The sequence below is a fragment of the Hylaeus volcanicus genome, unplaced genomic scaffold (genome assembly GCF_026283585.1).
Source record: "Hylaeus volcanicus isolate JK05 unplaced genomic scaffold, UHH_iyHylVolc1.0_haploid 12258___fragment_2___debris, whole genome shotgun sequence".
NCBI classification, from domain to species: domain Eukaryota; kingdom Metazoa; phylum Arthropoda; class Insecta; order Hymenoptera; family Colletidae; genus Hylaeus; species Hylaeus volcanicus.
The window spans coordinates 10,349-28,320 of record NW_026531631.1 but is presented as its reverse complement, the minus strand read 5'-3'; the positions used below and the strand labels follow the sequence as shown (position 1 = coordinate 28,320).

The following is a 17,972-nucleotide window of genomic DNA, read 5'->3' as shown; positions in this document are numbered from 1 at the left end:
TTATAGGCTAAACCTTAAGCACCTTTGCATCTTGTGTGATATATATTTACACACAGAAATTTACTCTTATACCTGCTATCTACAAATTCTTCACTGCAGAGCAACCACCTACTGTATTTTGAAAATGACCTACAGTCTGACATAAGCAAGAGTGTTTCGTCTATTATTCGAATTAATCTTTGACCATCTCTGTTTATGAGGATCGAAAGCATTACGTACAATATACACATGTACAATGTAACTGATTCGATCAAATGTTTTACTTTAATTTTCGTCGATGAAATAAATTTGTTATTAGATTTATTTCATTAGACGTTGCTCGTTCCTCGCCAGCGTATGCAAAGGTACAGTTTACCGAGTTTACGTAACGTATTCAGCGAACGTTGAATTTATGTCAAACGAAAATCGCTCTTGAAAAGAAATACATGTAACAGTTATGCACACGAGTTACGTAATCGACTCGTTCTAGATAGCAGATAAATTGAGGTCGTTCTAAAAAGTAAGTGAACACGTCTGCATTAGTCTGTTTTCGAAGATATATTATCATTTTGTTAACCGGACTACTGGACGTTCATCCAAGAAGCGTGACGTGGCGTATAACGGTAAACAAAGAAGTATTGTTGTCATTATCGCAACCTTGCGGAGTCTGTAAATATTTGATGAAATACATGTCGATATTATCTGTGATTTGTTTATTTTATATTATGTATATTTGTATACCTAGCATTAATCTTATTCAGTTATACATAAATGCCAGGTTCGATTATAGATAATTAATTTTAACACGTTAGACTGCTGGTCAGCTTTTCTTTATAGTTTACATATCGGTGAATATAAACATTCGTACATGTAATAATTGTGTTGGTCATGTGTAATATATAACAGCGTTTCCCAAATTATGTATACTTTAGTCGAGGAAAACAGGAACGAACAAGTATTCTTATCTGAATAAACATTCTTTATAACGAGCACAAAATAAATAACTTTTAATTCATTACTTTTGTACAAGTTATAACCTTGATTATAACCTGAATATAATTCGAATATATTTTGAGACGTGTCGATTATTAGTATGGTTATTATATGTATACTATAACTATTGCTGGTAGATGGCGACACTGTTATTATTTAATAACGACATCTAGCAGAAATAGTAAGAACTATTTGCACTACAAGCTTGGAGGTTTCGTCACAGATGGCGACACTGTTATTATTTAATAGCGACATCTAGCAGAAACAGTAAGAACTATTTGCACTACAAGCAAATGGAGGTTTTGCCACCGATGGCGCCATTAACTTGGACCTTTGCCGAAGGTTTTGATCGAAACTACCTAAATATATATATATATAATATACAGTATAGATATAGATATATATACTCCCATAAAAATTTCAAATGAAAAATTTCATTTTTCAACGAATATTAACAGAATCGAATACTAAAACTCCCGTACACGGAAATAATTCTGTAGTATAGATAATTAGTAACAAAATGAAAAAAGAATCGTCTCGATACGATGAGAATCAACAAAGTTACGCGCATTCGAATAATGGCAAAATTGTGATGAATAATTTCGTTGCTATAATTTTGTTTCGTATTATATTGGTGTATTTGTATGTTCACAGTACAGTTTCGTTTTCCCACGGTACGTTTACTACAAACGCATACACAGTACATTAATTGAGCCCCTTTTTTAAATAGATAATTTAGAGTGCTTGTACTTTGGATTAGCACTTGGAAATGAAATAATCTCCAGAAGGGCCTGTCTTAATTCAGCTCTGGCTCGAGGCAACCTTTCACGATACGAGAGCAGTACGTATTTCGCTTACTTACATAAATTCTAATGGCAGTTGGTAATGTGTTACATCTATCAATGTAAGTGTCGTTTAGCAAGATAAGATATTTTTAGAGGAAGAGAGATAGAGTGTATGTGTATGTTTTGAGAGCGAGAGAGAAATCGCTGAAGTACGTCGAATATTAGGTTTATAATTAATTATAATTTGTTCATATGCACGTGGTTGTGTTTTTAAAAAAGGCTCTACACGTATATACTAAATAAATCGCTGTTTACTCGAGCCGGATACTTTTTCTTTTTATAAGGCGAATTTCGTCGACGGTTCTCTCGTCCATCGTTACACGCTGATATTTCTTTATATAGTTTGTTTTATTATTTCCTTAACCTTACTATTTCCCTTTAAAATTCATAAACACAATTTTTAATGAATCGCAACAGAAGTATGAAACGAACTTGAAAAATGAAGTATGGTAGTCGAATATTGATAAATTAAAACTGCTATGCTACCAGAGAGATATAATGGTGATACATTTAATGAATTCACATCACGAAGCGTAACAATTGTAAAATAAGAAATGACCTTGGATGAGTAACGTGCTGACATTATAAAAAGAATGTGTGTCCGTTTATAAAAGGTAGCGAGACTGTTGTAATCGAACCTTGTACAAAACGAAATAAAGAATTTCGATGAGAAATAAAAATGGTCGATTTATCCCCTTCCCCGGGTCCAAAAATGAACGATGACTGGTGATTGAATAACAATGAGACACAAAATCGTAAAGATGATAATCCTAGGAACAAATTTTTATTGATAAAGATAAAAGATATTTGATCGGTTTTAATGTCTATGATCAATTAAAAACGATTATAATGTAATCCGTTACGTGAGAAATAATACTGACGATATTATACATGATTCGTATTCGTTTTCCTTTTTTTTTTTTTACTTTGCTTGGATTCGATTCATAAGTAATACGTGAGAAAATAAATTAACAAAGTTGAAGTACAATATCGCATTGTGACATTGCGGATGAGAAAATTGTTGGAATATCGTTCGACGTATTCGTTCGCCTAAATACCATGGCTAAATTATCGTTTACGTATTTCCTTCATTTTTTTTTCCGTCTTATTTTTCCTTTATAATAAAAAGGCAACGAGCAAAACACGTAAGTATACCACAAATACCCATTAAATATTACACTAATGTCACTATAATTGTATTCCACGTACAAAGAATATTATTTTCAAATTAATATTAAATTCTCCGCAGCGGGGATCAGGTCATTACCTTCGAGAGTAAGATAAAACAAAGATTTGAATACACATTGGATACGCATGATTCAAACTCGCCAATTCGTTCGGAAATAAGAACAATCTGTTTCCACATGATGAAACGCAACAAAAAGATTCACCATTTCTCGTTTCTGTTAAAATATTGTCTAACTCACGAATGATGCGTATCTAAGGTAAACGTATATCCGTGAAAGAAACAGATCTATTAACGATCGTTGGACATAAATAATTGGACTGACGATGCTCCAATTGCAAACCACCTATTTAGATGAAAAAATGCAGTCTAATTTTAACACTTCAGTCCGGCAACAGATATCAGAAAGTGATGTGACGATAATAATTATAATCCTAATAGTAATAATAATAGTAATTAATAATTAATAATAATAATAATATATACATCATACCGAAGCAGATTATCCACAAACAATGAAAAATGTATCCAAATTCTTACATTTACGTTCAATGTATATAACGTGATACGTACAAGGCTTAACATGTTACTCAATTGAAAACCTATGGAGAAATGAAAATATACACGACTACTGATGAACCATCTCTAAATCAGAGAGAGAGAGAGAAAGAAAAAGGTTTTTGTTTACTTCTTCGCCGATCACGAAAGCTGCGATATTGCACTAACTTGTTTTTAGGCGAACTTATGGCATCGTGTCGGTCTGAAGGGTTACGCACTAATAAAGATCGTGTTGATACGTAGAAGAATTCTACGAGGAGGCTACAGGCGGGAGATGAAGGTAAAGGTGGTTGGTCATCGACAGAACAACCAGGGGGCCATCTGTAATAAATTACACCAATGTATGTTTATTTTGAATACGATTTTAGTCGTGTCGCTAATTTCTTTTCTCGTTATGTTACGTTAAGTGAACTGTGTGATGTTGGCTGCTGGTTGTTAATCAACGGCAACTGATTAGTATTAATCGATACAATTAATGAGGGACGGGAAGGGTGGGGGGGGGGGGCGACAGCAAGTAGAGGTACACGGACAAAAATGGTATGTGGTAGAGATTGGTGTAAGAGCTTTACCTTGGCGTTCATTTTTTTGGAATCTACAAATTCATTTTAGCTTCAAAGAGAATTCATTAATCACACTTTCACATCTTATGATACCGAGTCAGTCCTGTTTCCTGATCGATTAATTATTATTATTATTCTTTTTTTTGTCATTTTCTTTTTCATTAGGAAGGTAAGATGCAATTCGATTGTTGTGATCAATTATATAATAGTAATAATAATAGTTAATAATAATAGATAATAATAATTCCTCATAATAAATGTAAAAGCTGGTACACAGAAATAACAAGCGACTCACTGGTGCCGCGGACAAAAAGACTTACAAAACGTGACACATGCACAATACTAGACAAAAACTTTGACAACACAAATCACCAGACTAATTTCTTTTTCCTTGCTTGTTTTCTGCACCGATGTTCATACAGCGGTATATACCTGTTGATATCTGTTGGCCTAATATGATTAAAAATCATATTAATATTCAATTATCTAAAAACATTCTAAAACTTCTTGCTTTATAAAGTCTGCTGCAAACCACTCGTGAGGCTGCGAAACTTATCCCATTTGCTTTGTTTTTTTTTTCATTTTTTTTTTTTTTTTTTTTTGGACATGATTGTGAAGTCCTCTCTGTTTGCGCGAGGGCTTGACACAGACTAACAAGATGTTTGTGGCATTGGATGGAGACAACTCAATTAGTAAACTGAAACCGCCTGGTTCAGTAATATAGATAGTAAAACCCTATTCCAAATTATAGGTAGTAGCCTGAAGAATATATCCTTCTCAGAGCTTTTGCATTCTGTAGTTTTTGTTGCTTTCGTCGTCGTCGTTATGATCATCGCTTTCTTCTTCTGTAGACGCGTTATCTAACCACGTTAACCAACTGTTGACCTATACCATTTAATTGTCACGAATTAATCACTCCGTTTCATCTCGTTGCTCATTTGTTGTAAAATTATAAACGAATGATACATACGTACAGTACTGGACAAATGTATTTAAACGATTAATTTTAGTTCAGTACTGTACGTAACGAAACGATCGAACGAAATTAGCAAAGAACATATTAATAATGTCGTAGCCTTAGATGTATCTAAAATACTTGTAGTATGGAAAACATAAATTTTATTTACCTCAAATAATGCCTTGCCTTTGCCCGGATAAGCGTCAGTAACGCACTCCTTCCATTTGAAATAGGCATCTTCCTCGATCACTTCTAATCGATAAAGCCCATCGAACCATCGCAGCAGCATCCCTTTTGGAAAATTGTGCGAGAACCAAAATGCTTGAAGCGCATGGAGAGCTGTCACTTGAGACTCTATATCGACAAAGAGTAAGCGCATCAAGCGTGCATATTTATCCAGTAATGCCTTTTCCTTATCCATCACTGCTTTGCCTACGTTAGATGGATCAACGCCAGGTGCCAGTATTGTTTCCTGTTATTATAAATACAAAAACACTGGTTATTAAAAGTACAGAAACAAATCTATCGAGATCAAGGAACAGAAATTTAGAAAGAAAAAAAAGAGAAACGGACTAAAATATTTTTAGTTCGAACATGCCAAATGATTATGCCAAAATTATTCAAATTATTGATACAGCTGTGTTATCTATAGGCAATAATTATAACAGACATGGACAGAATTATAAAGCTTTGCGTACCTGTGTAATGTATTTGAGAAGAACGTTCATTAAAGCGTTAATGAACTCTGAATCAGAATGATGAGAAGGTTCTAGCTTTTCCTTGATCCATTTATAAAGAGTATTGGGATTTGGGTCATATTCTAATTGACGCCATATATCTCCTTGGATCTTAAGAAGCGGGTAAAGGAAGGTCAATTCTCTGTCCTCTAAAATTTCCGCTAATCTCTCTTTCGTCTTGTCGGCTTCCGGGAGCTGACTGATAAGATTCACTTTGCTCTCATTGAAGATCTGTGTGAGTCTTGCTTTGCCTTGGCTTTTATGCAATTGCTGAAGAGCGAGTAAGAACAATGGATGATGTTGGCCATTTTCCGTCACAGCAACGAGATCGGTCAATTGAATTAAATTGTCCACGATAGCCTTTGCTGTCAGGAAGGCAACGTGAGATGCTACACAAGGCACGGTACTTTCTTTTTCTGGTATATTGGATACTAGTTCTTTCCACCCCTCGTGCATTTGCTGTACAGTGATCGCCTCTGCTTTCACCAACTCGACCACAAGCTTGGCCGCGAGTTCCCGCTCAGAGTCCCCTCGTTCCAATGTATTCGAATACAACGTATAAACTGCATGACGCAAAAATCGTTCTGGTATCTTCAGTTCTTGAAAAGCTGTTACTGCGTTCTGTATGTTCGTATGCGCGGCGAGGTCATCCATCAAGGCGTTAACCTTTTTCAATATTTCCTCCCTAGAAGTTCCCTTGTCCTTGCGATCTCTGGCTTTCTCTCGTTTGTCTACAGGGCCTTGCTTTATCACGATCGCTGGTGGCAATTCCTTGTGCAATAATGGCGAGCTGGGTTTCAGTGTACTGGTTGGTAGGAGGGGTAATTCTGAGGCTCGTCCTGGGAACAAATCTATTATATTAATGATAAGAGAGTGTTCTGGCGTTGTTGTTTTATTATTACCATTATTAAGGTAGTCTTAAATAATTTCGTAGCGGAACAAAACAAACTTAAGGATAACTGTACGCGGAACAATTTAAAGTAATGATAATTCATTTGCATGACTGTCTACGGATTTGGTCGATCCATACTTCCTCATTATATTTGTTCGACCAAATTGTAGCGTCTATTAGCTACTAATAGTTTCATAAATGTACATAGGAAGTTCATAAATGAAGTACATACCACTGTTGAGAAGTAGGTTGCGATTGATTTTGGTTTGTTTAAACATCATAGAATTAGCTGATGGTCTCAGTGACACTTCTTCTGGATGTTCAATTAACATCTTGTTCTTATTGAAGCGTAATTGTTCTTTATTGCTATCTGCAATTAATCGATCAATGTTCGTAAGTAGAAGTAGCATATTCTATGTATGTTTGGTAAGTATAATATGTGAGAAAAGGTAAGGTATACGTACTGTTGTTGAAGTTTTGCGGCGAGTTATGTTGCTGTTGATTATGTTTCCCTTGATAGTTGTTTTGGTGACGATTCTGGTTTTGATAGTAACCCGGTTGGTTACGTTGGTTGTGGCGGCCATAACCAACTCCTGAACTTCCTGAGAATCCATTTGGGCTGAATGGAGATGGCATACCAAACGAAGTCAATGGAATACTTCCCATCATGTCCATGTCTAATCCGCCACGTCCCATGTTTCTTAAAAATTCAGCTCCGAGGCGATCCTCTCGTCTGTAGAAGCCATTTCCCCTCGAAGATTCATCGTTATCACTGCGGATTTGATTGATAGGCATCGGACCTTCGGTGCTGGTAGCCTTGCGTGGTACCCAGCCATCACGGCGTAGCTCAATGACGTCACGCAGCATAAACTTGATGCGTAGAGGTAGATCGCTGCTCTCTGCCAATGAGTTCATACGTTTGAAATATTGATCCATGAGTTTGCGACCTTTATCCGAGTCAAGGATACGGCCGCAGGTACGCATGATCTGGCAGAGGCACTCGATATCCTCAGCGGTGTCCCCCCTGGATCCCCGTCGCCTTTTCTTTTCCAATAATTGCTGTATGCAGCGATGTAAAATCGTTTCCGAAACGATTCCCAGCTTTCCCAGTTCTCCGATGAACTTGATGTTGCCAAGCATTTTGCGCTTAGCCACCTGTCGGCGTTCTTCTTCTTCAGGGCCGAGTTCATCTTGATTTTCGAATACCTCGCTTGCCTTTGAACGATTTTCAAATTCGTCTTTGCACTTGTTGAGAAGGAGAATTGTGAATGTGCTTTGTCCTTTTTGACTTTCAATGAGAGCTTTTCGAGGTTCAAAGTTTGCAGCTTCGTCGGACAGCCGTTTGCACAGCTGTGCATACATAGAACTGTACTTGGGTTCATCAAGAGCTTTTTCAAAGATCTAAAACATACAAAAATTTCATTTAATTAATCACTGTTTGAGCAAGAATTTTTCTTTAATTTTTGATATTATTGTATGCTTACCAGGAAAATGACACCTTTGAGAATTACATCAGAATTGAGCTCAACGTTGAGCAGGTCGTTGCTCAGCTTTGCGAACTTTTCCGGCGTAAGCTTGTTAAGAATACCCCGCACCTTTCTAAAGATGAGATCATTTCTGCTTTCTGGGGTGAGTGCATCGCGTCTAACAGTTGAAGGAGGGATCCAGCGTTGCTCAGTGGATAGGGAGCGAATATCGTCCCTGGAAGGCATCGAATGCTTTTAATATCAGTGTTACAAGTAAATGTGTAACACGTAGGATTGTTTTTTGGGTGTAAAAAGTAGCGGCTCGTGTATTGACAGTTACAGTCAAGGTAACGTTCTAGACCCTGACCTTCCTCCCGAGACACGAGAAGCACCCCCCGGTCCTATGGGGTTGTCCGTTGTTGCGCGTGTTTCGGCCCCCTGAGTGATAAATCACAGCACACAGATCTTCCTTTAGGAAGCTGAAACAAAGAAAAGATTACAATAAAAACATAAGTAAAATTGTCAGTGATTAGTTGCTTACACGCATGCTACTCCTTCCATGATTTGATTATTAATATGCAGCCTTTGTACCTAATGATACAAAAATATAATGAATTAACAAACAGTCGTATACAACCATGCAGTTAAATTCCTTCGAAAGTACTGTCTACTTTTCTATCAGATACTTCCTTGTACAATATCTTCCTATTTATATGCAGACATCCACCTTCTTCTTGAATAATTTGAATCGATACTAATTATAACAATGATGCATATAGACTACGTTTACTAAAGAATATACAAAGGCTTCCCCCCTGCTATTGTTCTAATCTTTCCTAGTTTGTATCAAACATCTTTCGCATGTTATAGTTAAAATTGTGCACATTGTAAGAAAGAATCGTATGTTTTTTCTATACTTGTACAGTTTTAAAATAATAGATTTCTTAGGCTGTATTGTAATTGTACATTGAATACATAAAATAATCATGCGGATTACATAATGCAGATTTATTGTCAAAGGTAAATTAAATTCTCAGGTATGTACAATCTCTTTTACATAAAAATGAAACAATTAGTATACACAATAGTTTCTTAATGGTATCTAAAATATCTATGAATACTTATCAATCAGGTTCATGCAAAACATACATCAATTCACTCCCACAATCAAAGTAACAAGTAATATTACTGTGAGAGCAACAATTGCAAGCAATATTTTGAATATTTATAACACTCTTAGACTCTTTGATAGGAACAGTATTTCAGAAGTCACTTTTAAAGGAATGTGATGAATGTGATTTATGTAAAACAAAGAAAGAAAACAATTGTTTTTTTCATTCTCATAGCGATTATGATTTCAGCGCCAGCAGACACTGGATAACATGCGCGGCCTTATTGCGCTCACAGGTGAAGGTCTTCAAATGGGCAGGACGAGGACCTTCTCCAGGGAAACGGCTTTGATCTTGAGGTATTAGTTACGAGCAAAACAACCAAAAGCAGTGCACGATGAACGTGGAGAGGAGCGTATGTGGGGCGCGGCTCATGGTCAGACGGTCAATGAACCTTTTGTCGTATCACCTCGACCGATCTCGGCTTCTATCGTCAGCCTGATCGGGCGAGGTCGGATAACTTCGTTCGTAGCTCGACTAAAGTCGTCTCTGACCGCTTCTGAGCGTCCCGTGCACTTACGATTGCGGGTAGGAAGCTTTGGTTCGTCTTCGATTACTATGAGTACCCAAACGAAGCGGAAAATACGTTTCTGGAAATTTCATTCATACCACGTTTATCAGGTTTATATACCCAAAAAAACAGCTACGTTCAAGAGAAAGGATGAATACATTTTCATGATAATAACAGTTGCCATTCATGAAATATTTAAAAAAAAAAAAAGGGAAAGGTCTGCGTGATAATGAGTTTCAGGCTTCGATATGTCTAGATCCGTCAAGCAGTTTAGGATTCTTGGCAAAATATACAAGTTGCTCGAACATGAACAAAGGGAACTACGCGAAGTTGCTTTCGACCTATTTCGATAACGCGAGGATCGAACGGATATCATTGACTCGCTCGATCGAGATATTTCCCAAGATCGATATAACGAAAAGATACGAGGCTGCCCCCAGCGGCCAAAGCGGAAGCTAAATATATAGCCAAGCAGCCACGCCAGTGTTCCTCAACCCCTCTTGGCACGTGGCCCACTTCTGACTTTTGTTTACCTTTGTTCCTCGTGATTGTTGTTAACTGGTAAACGTAACGATATAGCAATTAAAGATTTCAGATTCTACAAAAGAAAAAGTAGGAATAATCGACGAAGAGAATTTTATCTCCTGCCAAAATTCTGGAATTAGTTTTCAATTTCTTTAGTAATTCTAACATCTTCAACATCCTTTTATCTAGTAATGTACAAGTCTACTCGTGTACAAGTTGTTGTGCATATTATAAATACTTATGATAATAGACAGAAAGTTGTTCATCTTTGATTCTTTATTTGAACCTTTATTCGCATAAGAATTATGTCAAAAAACACGGTTTGGCTCACTGGAGGTGCCACGCAGTTCCAGTTGAGAGTCACTGAACTACACGACGCATCGTGTGTCTCGGATGGCGTTACTTTAAGGTTGCACGACCGAAGGTCGTCGCCTGAAACACGCTTCGACATTGAAAACGTTCTTTGGTGCATTAAACCGGTATTTGATCTCGTTTCCTTTTAAATTTATAGTATTTTCGATACAAGAACGAAGGCCTCCGCGAAGCCGACCATTTAGACTAGTCGAATTACCAAAATAACGATCAAAATCACGTCTGGCGTCTAAATTTACCTGCCCGGGAACTTAAATTTAAATATTTGTAAAATTTGTATTGCGTACGTTCCACGGAAGATAACGTGTCTCGCAATTAAAAGAACCGGTAGAATTCTGAGATCGCGACACCGGAAGATACCAGATTCCGTGGAAACATTTACAAGCAATTCGACAATTTTTATATAGAGATTGCGGTGTATGTGTATCTCGATATTTAGAGATTGCAGTATCTACATAGTGCTATAAAGGTGCGCAGGCTATTACTGGCGTACTGTTTTATAAATAATTATATTTCAACGACTTTCTAATGACTAAGCAACTTGTGATCGCGATAGAGCAACATATATTTCGAATTTCTAATGCAGCTAAAGTGAAAAATATGAAAATAAGGAATTTAGGTTATCATCGATCGTGTGAATTGACGATTATTTTTAGGATACCCTTTCTATCGAAATCGCTTTGCTTTAATCGATTTGCTTGCTTGAAGAAGTAGTCATCTGTTAGAACAGGGTTTCTCAACCTTTTTCGTGGATCGATTCCCTTACGAAAAGAAATTGATTGAGTTAGTAACAAAAGATTTTTTGTTACGCAAAGGTCGAAAATAGTCCAAAGCCTTGATTTTCATATTTTGTATTATACAGGGTGTCCCTCAAAAATGTTGTAACACCTTGAAAGGGGTGGTTCGGGAGGTGATTTGAAACAACTTTTTCCTTAGCGAAAATGTTGTCCGAGGCTTCGTTGATGAGATATTAACGGAAAACGCTGACCAATCAGAGCGCGCGTATACCGTTGGAGCGGTCGCGGTAGCGAAGGCTACGCGCTGAGCGGCTGCGCTCGTACGCGAATAAGTGACTCGTAGCCTAACTCGTAGCCTTCGCTACCACGGCCACTCCAACGGTATATGCGCGCTCTGATTGGTCAGTGTTTTCCGTTAATATCTCCTCAACGAAGCCTCGGACAACATTTTCGCTAAGGAAAAAGTTGTTTCAAATCACCTCCCGAACCACCCCTTTCAAGGTGTTACAACATTTTTGGGACACTCTGTATTACTGAAGGGTAATGTCATGGCATGGCTATGTCTGAATATAGTAAAACTAAATTTATTCACCAACCTCGAAATAGTCCCTATCTAGCAATTTATCGATCACCTGGGGTTGCTAGAGGACAGGTTGATAACCCCCATACGAAACGATGATCACGAGACACATTAAGGGAACGTATATTTTTCGAAATCTATAAATAAATAAATTTTACCCTTACTTAGTTTCAAATCTAGCTATTTTTATCAATTTCGAATAATTAAATCTATAATGTTATTTTAAAAAATCCTCTGAACAAAATACTTGCAAAAAACTTGCTCTAATAAATTATATTTACTACACTAAAACTTGATCCAAGTAATTCTGCATTACAAATTATCTGTTTGAATTACAACAAAATTCTCTATCCCAAGGGTTGCGCCGTCTACTTTGAAAACATTGCACTAAATCGAACGTTTAGGCTTCCGTTTTCGAGGTTATGTAGTTTTAATTAGGTCTCTCAGAAAGTTTGCAAGATGGAATGCCAGATAGAACCTCGTGTCCGTGGTAAACAAAGAGATAGCAATGAAATGACGTAAATCCCTTCCCTGAACAACGCTCCATTACTGTTTCTTCGGGACACGTCATTGATGCGCCGTGACGGCAGCTATCTACGAGTTAGAACAAGGCTGCCAACTTCCGAAGGCCGATAACGCTCAAAGATTAGCAGAGATTGTAGAAATAAGAAAGCGAAATGCCTTCGAATCGAATTAATGTTCGCATACTATAAACACGGGAAACAAGCCACGAAACACTTTCAAAAATATTTCATCTACGTTCAGTTGTACCAGAGATGGGCAAAACCCTAGGGTTCGAATAAATCTAAAATTTGCCGATGTGTTTGCCTTTTTCATCTCTTTGGAAAATGCTCGAAAGAGGAAACGAGACAAGCATATCAGCAAACTTCAGATTTATTCAAAGCCTACGGTTTTGCCCATCACTGAGTTGTACTGGTTTAGCTACGAAGTACTTGAATTAATTATTCAGCTAATTTCGTATGTCATCGATATCTATCGAAGCTTATTGTCGATGCAACTAACGATCGCTATGCCTGTATACATATACATACGTTTGATGCATTCACCCAGCAAAATGCACGCGGATATGCAGAATTCACCTATGATTCCTAGAGAACTAGACTATTTTAACGTGTCACAGTTACGTGGCAAGGTGCAAACCAGCCCCCAACAAAGTGGACAGCTGAAAGAAAATCAGTACGTCTATTCATAGCCCCGATAAGCGTTCAAGTCTGCCCTGTAACAAAGAGGCCGCATACGGCCGTCACGCGTTCGACGTAGGACAGTCATATGGCCGAGCATTTAAAGCCACGCTAAGCGAATACGCTCCCCGACGATGGCGCGCGTGTATTATTCAGTGTTTCTCAAAGTATAGCCTCTGCAAATTACGGACAAGTAAAATTCCTATTTCGATACAAATTCCGAATTACAAATAACAAATGAACAGAACAAATCTGGGAACTAGAGAGCTTGACTATTCAGTAACTGGAACTGTACAGGAGAGATGGGCAAAAAACCCTAGGCTTCGAATAAATCTGAAGTTTGCCTGAAGTAAAATTCCTATTTCAATACAAATTCCGAATTACAAATAACAAATGAACAGAACATTCTGGGAACTAGAGAGCTTGACTATTCAGTAACTGGAACTGTACACTGTACAGTTTTATCGTTATCTTGAAATGGTCAAGATTGAGAGACACTGTTGTAATCGAAGTATTAAACGTTTCGAGGTTGTAATGGTTAGAACTCCCGGGATCGTTGGTACGCCATTGCAAAACTAGGCTGACAAACTTCTTCCTTTCTTTTAATTCCAATCGACCGAACACTGTTCTCCTTTGCGAAATTAAACTCGTTAAGACAAGGTTGGTAGTTTGCGTACACGGCTCAAAAATCGTCATTTTACTTTCAGTGGAAAATTCGAATCTCGCGGGGTTCCGAAATTCCCTAAAGACGTTGAATTTCTATTTAGGTAAACGATGTATCGTGCGACTAAAACGAATAAAAATGGACAGAGAACGGGAGATACACGATGCCACGTCGTTCTGTACTCAGCAGAAATTTGAAGCTCGTTTAAACGATCCCACACGAAAATTCACACGCTTCATAGGAACGACGATGCAGTTTCAAGGAATTTTCCTAATTCAATTTTTTTCAAGAACTATGATTTGTGAATATATAAAATTCAGTATTAGGTTGTCTAAACTTAAGATCGACTTATGTTGATCAAAGTCTGAAAATATCACCCAGACGTCGGGACGTAATAGTACGCGCCTGGCTTGGTACGCTCAAGACCAACCCCAAAGTCATTAGCACCCTCAACTTCTAATTTAAGCACTTCCTTTTAACTGGTATAACAAACTAGAAATTACGGTAAAACTCTTGTCGCTAACCATTGTCAAATACAGGGTGTCCCAAAAATGTTGTAACACCTTGAAAGAGGTGGTTCAGGAGGTGATCTCAAACAACTTTTTCCTTAGCGAAAATGTCCGAGGTTTCGTTAAAGAGATATTAAGCGAAAACCCCGACCAATCAGAGCGCGAGTATGCCGGTGGAACGTAGGCTACGCGATAGGCGGCCGTACTCATAGGCTACCGCGGCCGCTCCACCAGTTATACTCGCGCTCTGATTGGTCAGTGTTTTCCGTTAATATCTCCTCAACCAAGCCTCGGACAACATTTTCGCTAAGGAAAAAGTTGATTCAAATCACCTCCCGAACCACCCCTTTCAAGGTGTTACAACATTTTTGGGACACTCTGTATAACCATCTTTTCAACGACTTCCTATAAACTATTTAATTCTACGAATCAGTCGAGAAAACAATCGTATATCTTTTATTATGGGTTCGAAATTTGTGTGTCTAGATAAGAATTTTATCTATGCCCTGGGCGCCCCGACGCTGTACATCGTTTGTTCTTACACGTGAGACGGCCCTGCGTACGCCTATGCGTATGGGTGCGTGCACATCGATCGACGAAAACGAAACAACATGCGTACATACATTCGTGTTCTGTGGATACGTGAGTTTACAAGACGATGTCTGTCGAATATCCGTGGCAAAATAAATACCCCCGAAACGGCAGTACTGTTGTAAACGGTTCAAATATAGCGGAGGAAGAAAGTGAAGGAGAAATTTTCGAAATTCGAGAGCGTACAAAGGATCACGAAGCAGTCGTCGGGAACGATAAAGAAACGTTTGACGCTAGAAGCATGCACAGCGACGTCTGGAATAAACGAAGCTTCACGACAGGAAACGATGTTCCAGAAGGAAACGTATTAATCTCAGAATTCCTCTTGTAATAAACAAAGGAATTCTTTGTTCTGTTAGGTATAATCAATAGCAACGATAAACAGTATAAATTTGCTAGTGTCTCCAGTACACATTTAGTTAAATGAATTGTATTTACGAAATTGACTATTCAAATAAATGTCGTGAATAGCTTCTATTATTCAAATTATGTATTGCATCTCCAATGATGAGTCATCTGCGAGTCTGGCTAGAGAAAAAAGTACAAAATAGTATGACGTAATTTCTAATACCGATACGATACGTAGTAGTTCAATTACAATTTTTATTGATGTTACAAATTTTATTTTAATTTATATAGGCAAACTCTCGAGACCTCGAAACCGTCGAGGTTGAACAACAGAAATTTCGATGCAATATTCGTCTGAACACAATGCACTGGAAAGCCCCGAAGAATTTAAACGTTTTTATCACTGTTAATAATCAAAGAAAGGTTTCGTCCGTGAACGTCGAAAATCAGGCCGTTCTCATGTAGTAGGCAAACGAGGAGACAAAGCGTTTCAACGTGAATAGCAGGGGCGGACAAAATTCTTATCTAGACACAAATTTCAAACAATGGAGAAAGGATAAACCTTTAATCCGTTAATTATCCAGCCAAAATTGAAAATAATAAGAGATATAGAATAAAAAAAACCTGCTCAATGGAATGAACAAGACGAATAAATCGCGATGCGGTTATTCGTTGCCACGGTATTTGAATAAAATGTTGCACGTCGCCGCATTAAAGGTACATCGATATGACCGAAGTGAACGACAAGCATGCGAGAAGCCATAGAGAATCCACCTACTTCGAAAGCCACACCGATTAAAATGTCAAAAGTGGGAGTTGCGTAGGTGCCCTGCAAACAACGCTCGATTACCACTCGCGGCTATCGCTTTTTTTTTTCCCCTTAGCACTATACAAGGGTCTTAGCAACCTGGCGTATATTTTCGTACTTTGGACGCAAAGCTGTCTCAACTACAAATTTCTGAAATTTTCGTATATAAAATCACTCGACCAACATTCTACTTGGAATATCAAATTTCCGAAAATTAGACTCGGCACAGTTCGCCTCCGAGGTATACATTTTTACTGGCCAGGTTGCGTCAAACCCATTCGTCTATAATGTGCAAAAAGCATGTATTCGAAAAATACCCTGACAAATTTTAGTTGAGATAAACGAATATTCCGGACGAGATTTTATATATTTTTTTTACATATATTTTCTCAAACAAGTTTTAGGGGGTCTCCGCGTAATACGTCAGAAATTCGATGCATAGTAGTCGCGAAGTTACTATCGAGAGATTGCTCGACCAGGGGAGACGATTGGTGGCCAGATTCGAGAGGAAACGTGAAAAAGCGACGAGCTACTCGATGAAACGGAAGATGCGTTCGGAGCCGACATAACGCACGACCTATGTGCGAGCAGCATTGACTGCTCTGAAGCAACCCTCGAGAAAATTCTATACGGATTTCGCGGCTTTCTAGGCGATTTTTCATTGAAAATAATACGTGCCCCGTGGTAATCAAACGTTTAGTTTCTCAGTGGCGACGGTCACACAATTAAGAATGCACTATTTTAGCGAGTAAAACGATGAGAAATCACAATAGCGTTTACTTACGGCCGACGGTTGTTGTTTCTGAAGGCTTTCGCAATCTGTCGGTCGTACTCGGGAACTTCCGTGCGGTACGTGTTGTCAAGCCAGCGTCCGCCATGCGACTAACCACTGGTTAAGGTGGGAGCTGGTTCATCAACGACTTCGACTGAACGATCAAAAAATTTATTACTATTTTCCCTAGGTTTTATTAGCGTCAATTTACGAAACGTTGTCGAAATTAATTAATCATTAGGTTTAATTTTGATTCTAGCGGTAGCGAGATACAGGACGGTGTTTCAGACGCGTTCACATGAATATCCAGAAAATTATTTTTACACAAGTTTCGCGAATTTTTTGAGAACGTACTTCGACTGTAAATTTTCGAGAGGAAATGTTAAGCTCGTTCGAAGACGTACTTTGCCTTTAATTATGTTGCAATAAGGTGTAACAAACACCATTGAATGCTCTATTGAACCACGTAGTATCGACGGTGCTTTAGACACGACTAGGTCTATATATTAAAATTGTTCTTGTATTCTTATTCAATTTGAGGCACATAAAATATACGCTATGTCGTTAAATATTTATCGTTGAGGAACGTGTATATTTCGACTGTAAGTTGATGGAAATGGGCGGTTAGGAACTTCGAAAAATATTGAACGTCGGTAACGTAGGTGACTGTTAACGGGCACGGCAGTGAATATCTGAAGGATCGTCATTTGTTCCGTAGAAACTGAAGGAAGAACACCTATACATGTATAGTGTCTCGCGCTAACTGGGTATCTTTTACCTATTTATTACCATCTAATCGCTATTACTACTCTTGCTTACTCTCTATTGGGGCTTTCATATAATATTGATAGACTTTTAACCTCTTGATTTACAGATAAAAATCGCTTTGGTTTGTATATTCGATTAGAATAAAAAAAATTAATTTAAAATTCGTCCCTAAATGGCTAATTATAAATTCGATTGGTTTTTGCACTCTTTTATTTTCTAATTGATGTGAATTAATACCGTGC

General features: G+C 37.9%; 1 protein-coding gene across 3 annotated transcripts; it reads right to left on the bottom strand.

The window, feature by feature from the left end:
- Positions 1 to 2,573: 2,573 nt before the first annotated feature.
- LOC128882188 (eukaryotic translation initiation factor 4 gamma 2) lies at positions 2,574 to 17,095 on the bottom strand. Of its 3 annotated transcripts, XM_054133773.1 has the most exons (8): positions 16,975 to 17,095; positions 8,542 to 8,653; positions 8,193 to 8,409; positions 7,173 to 8,109; positions 6,941 to 7,078; positions 5,778 to 6,667; positions 5,249 to 5,551; positions 2,574 to 5,006 (listed from the first exon to the last, which is right to left on the bottom strand). In XM_054133773.1, the coding sequence occupies exons 4-8, from the start codon at positions 8,068 to 8,070 to the stop codon at positions 4,899 to 4,901; spliced, it is 2,337 nt and encodes a 778-aa protein (XP_053989748.1). In that variant the 5' UTR covers positions 8,071 to 8,109; positions 8,193 to 8,409; positions 8,542 to 8,653; positions 16,975 to 17,095; the 3' UTR covers positions 2,574 to 4,898. The 3 variants fall into 3 exon arrangements, with proteins under 3 accessions (XP_053989748.1, XP_053989746.1, XP_053989747.1); XM_054133771.1 differs by lacking the exons at positions 8,542 to 8,653; positions 16,975 to 17,095 and having other exon boundaries at positions 8,193 to 8,535; XM_054133772.1 differs by lacking the exons at positions 8,542 to 8,653; positions 16,975 to 17,095 and having other exon boundaries at positions 5,778 to 6,655; positions 8,193 to 8,535.
- Between the last annotated feature and the right edge of the window lie 877 nt (positions 17,096 to 17,972).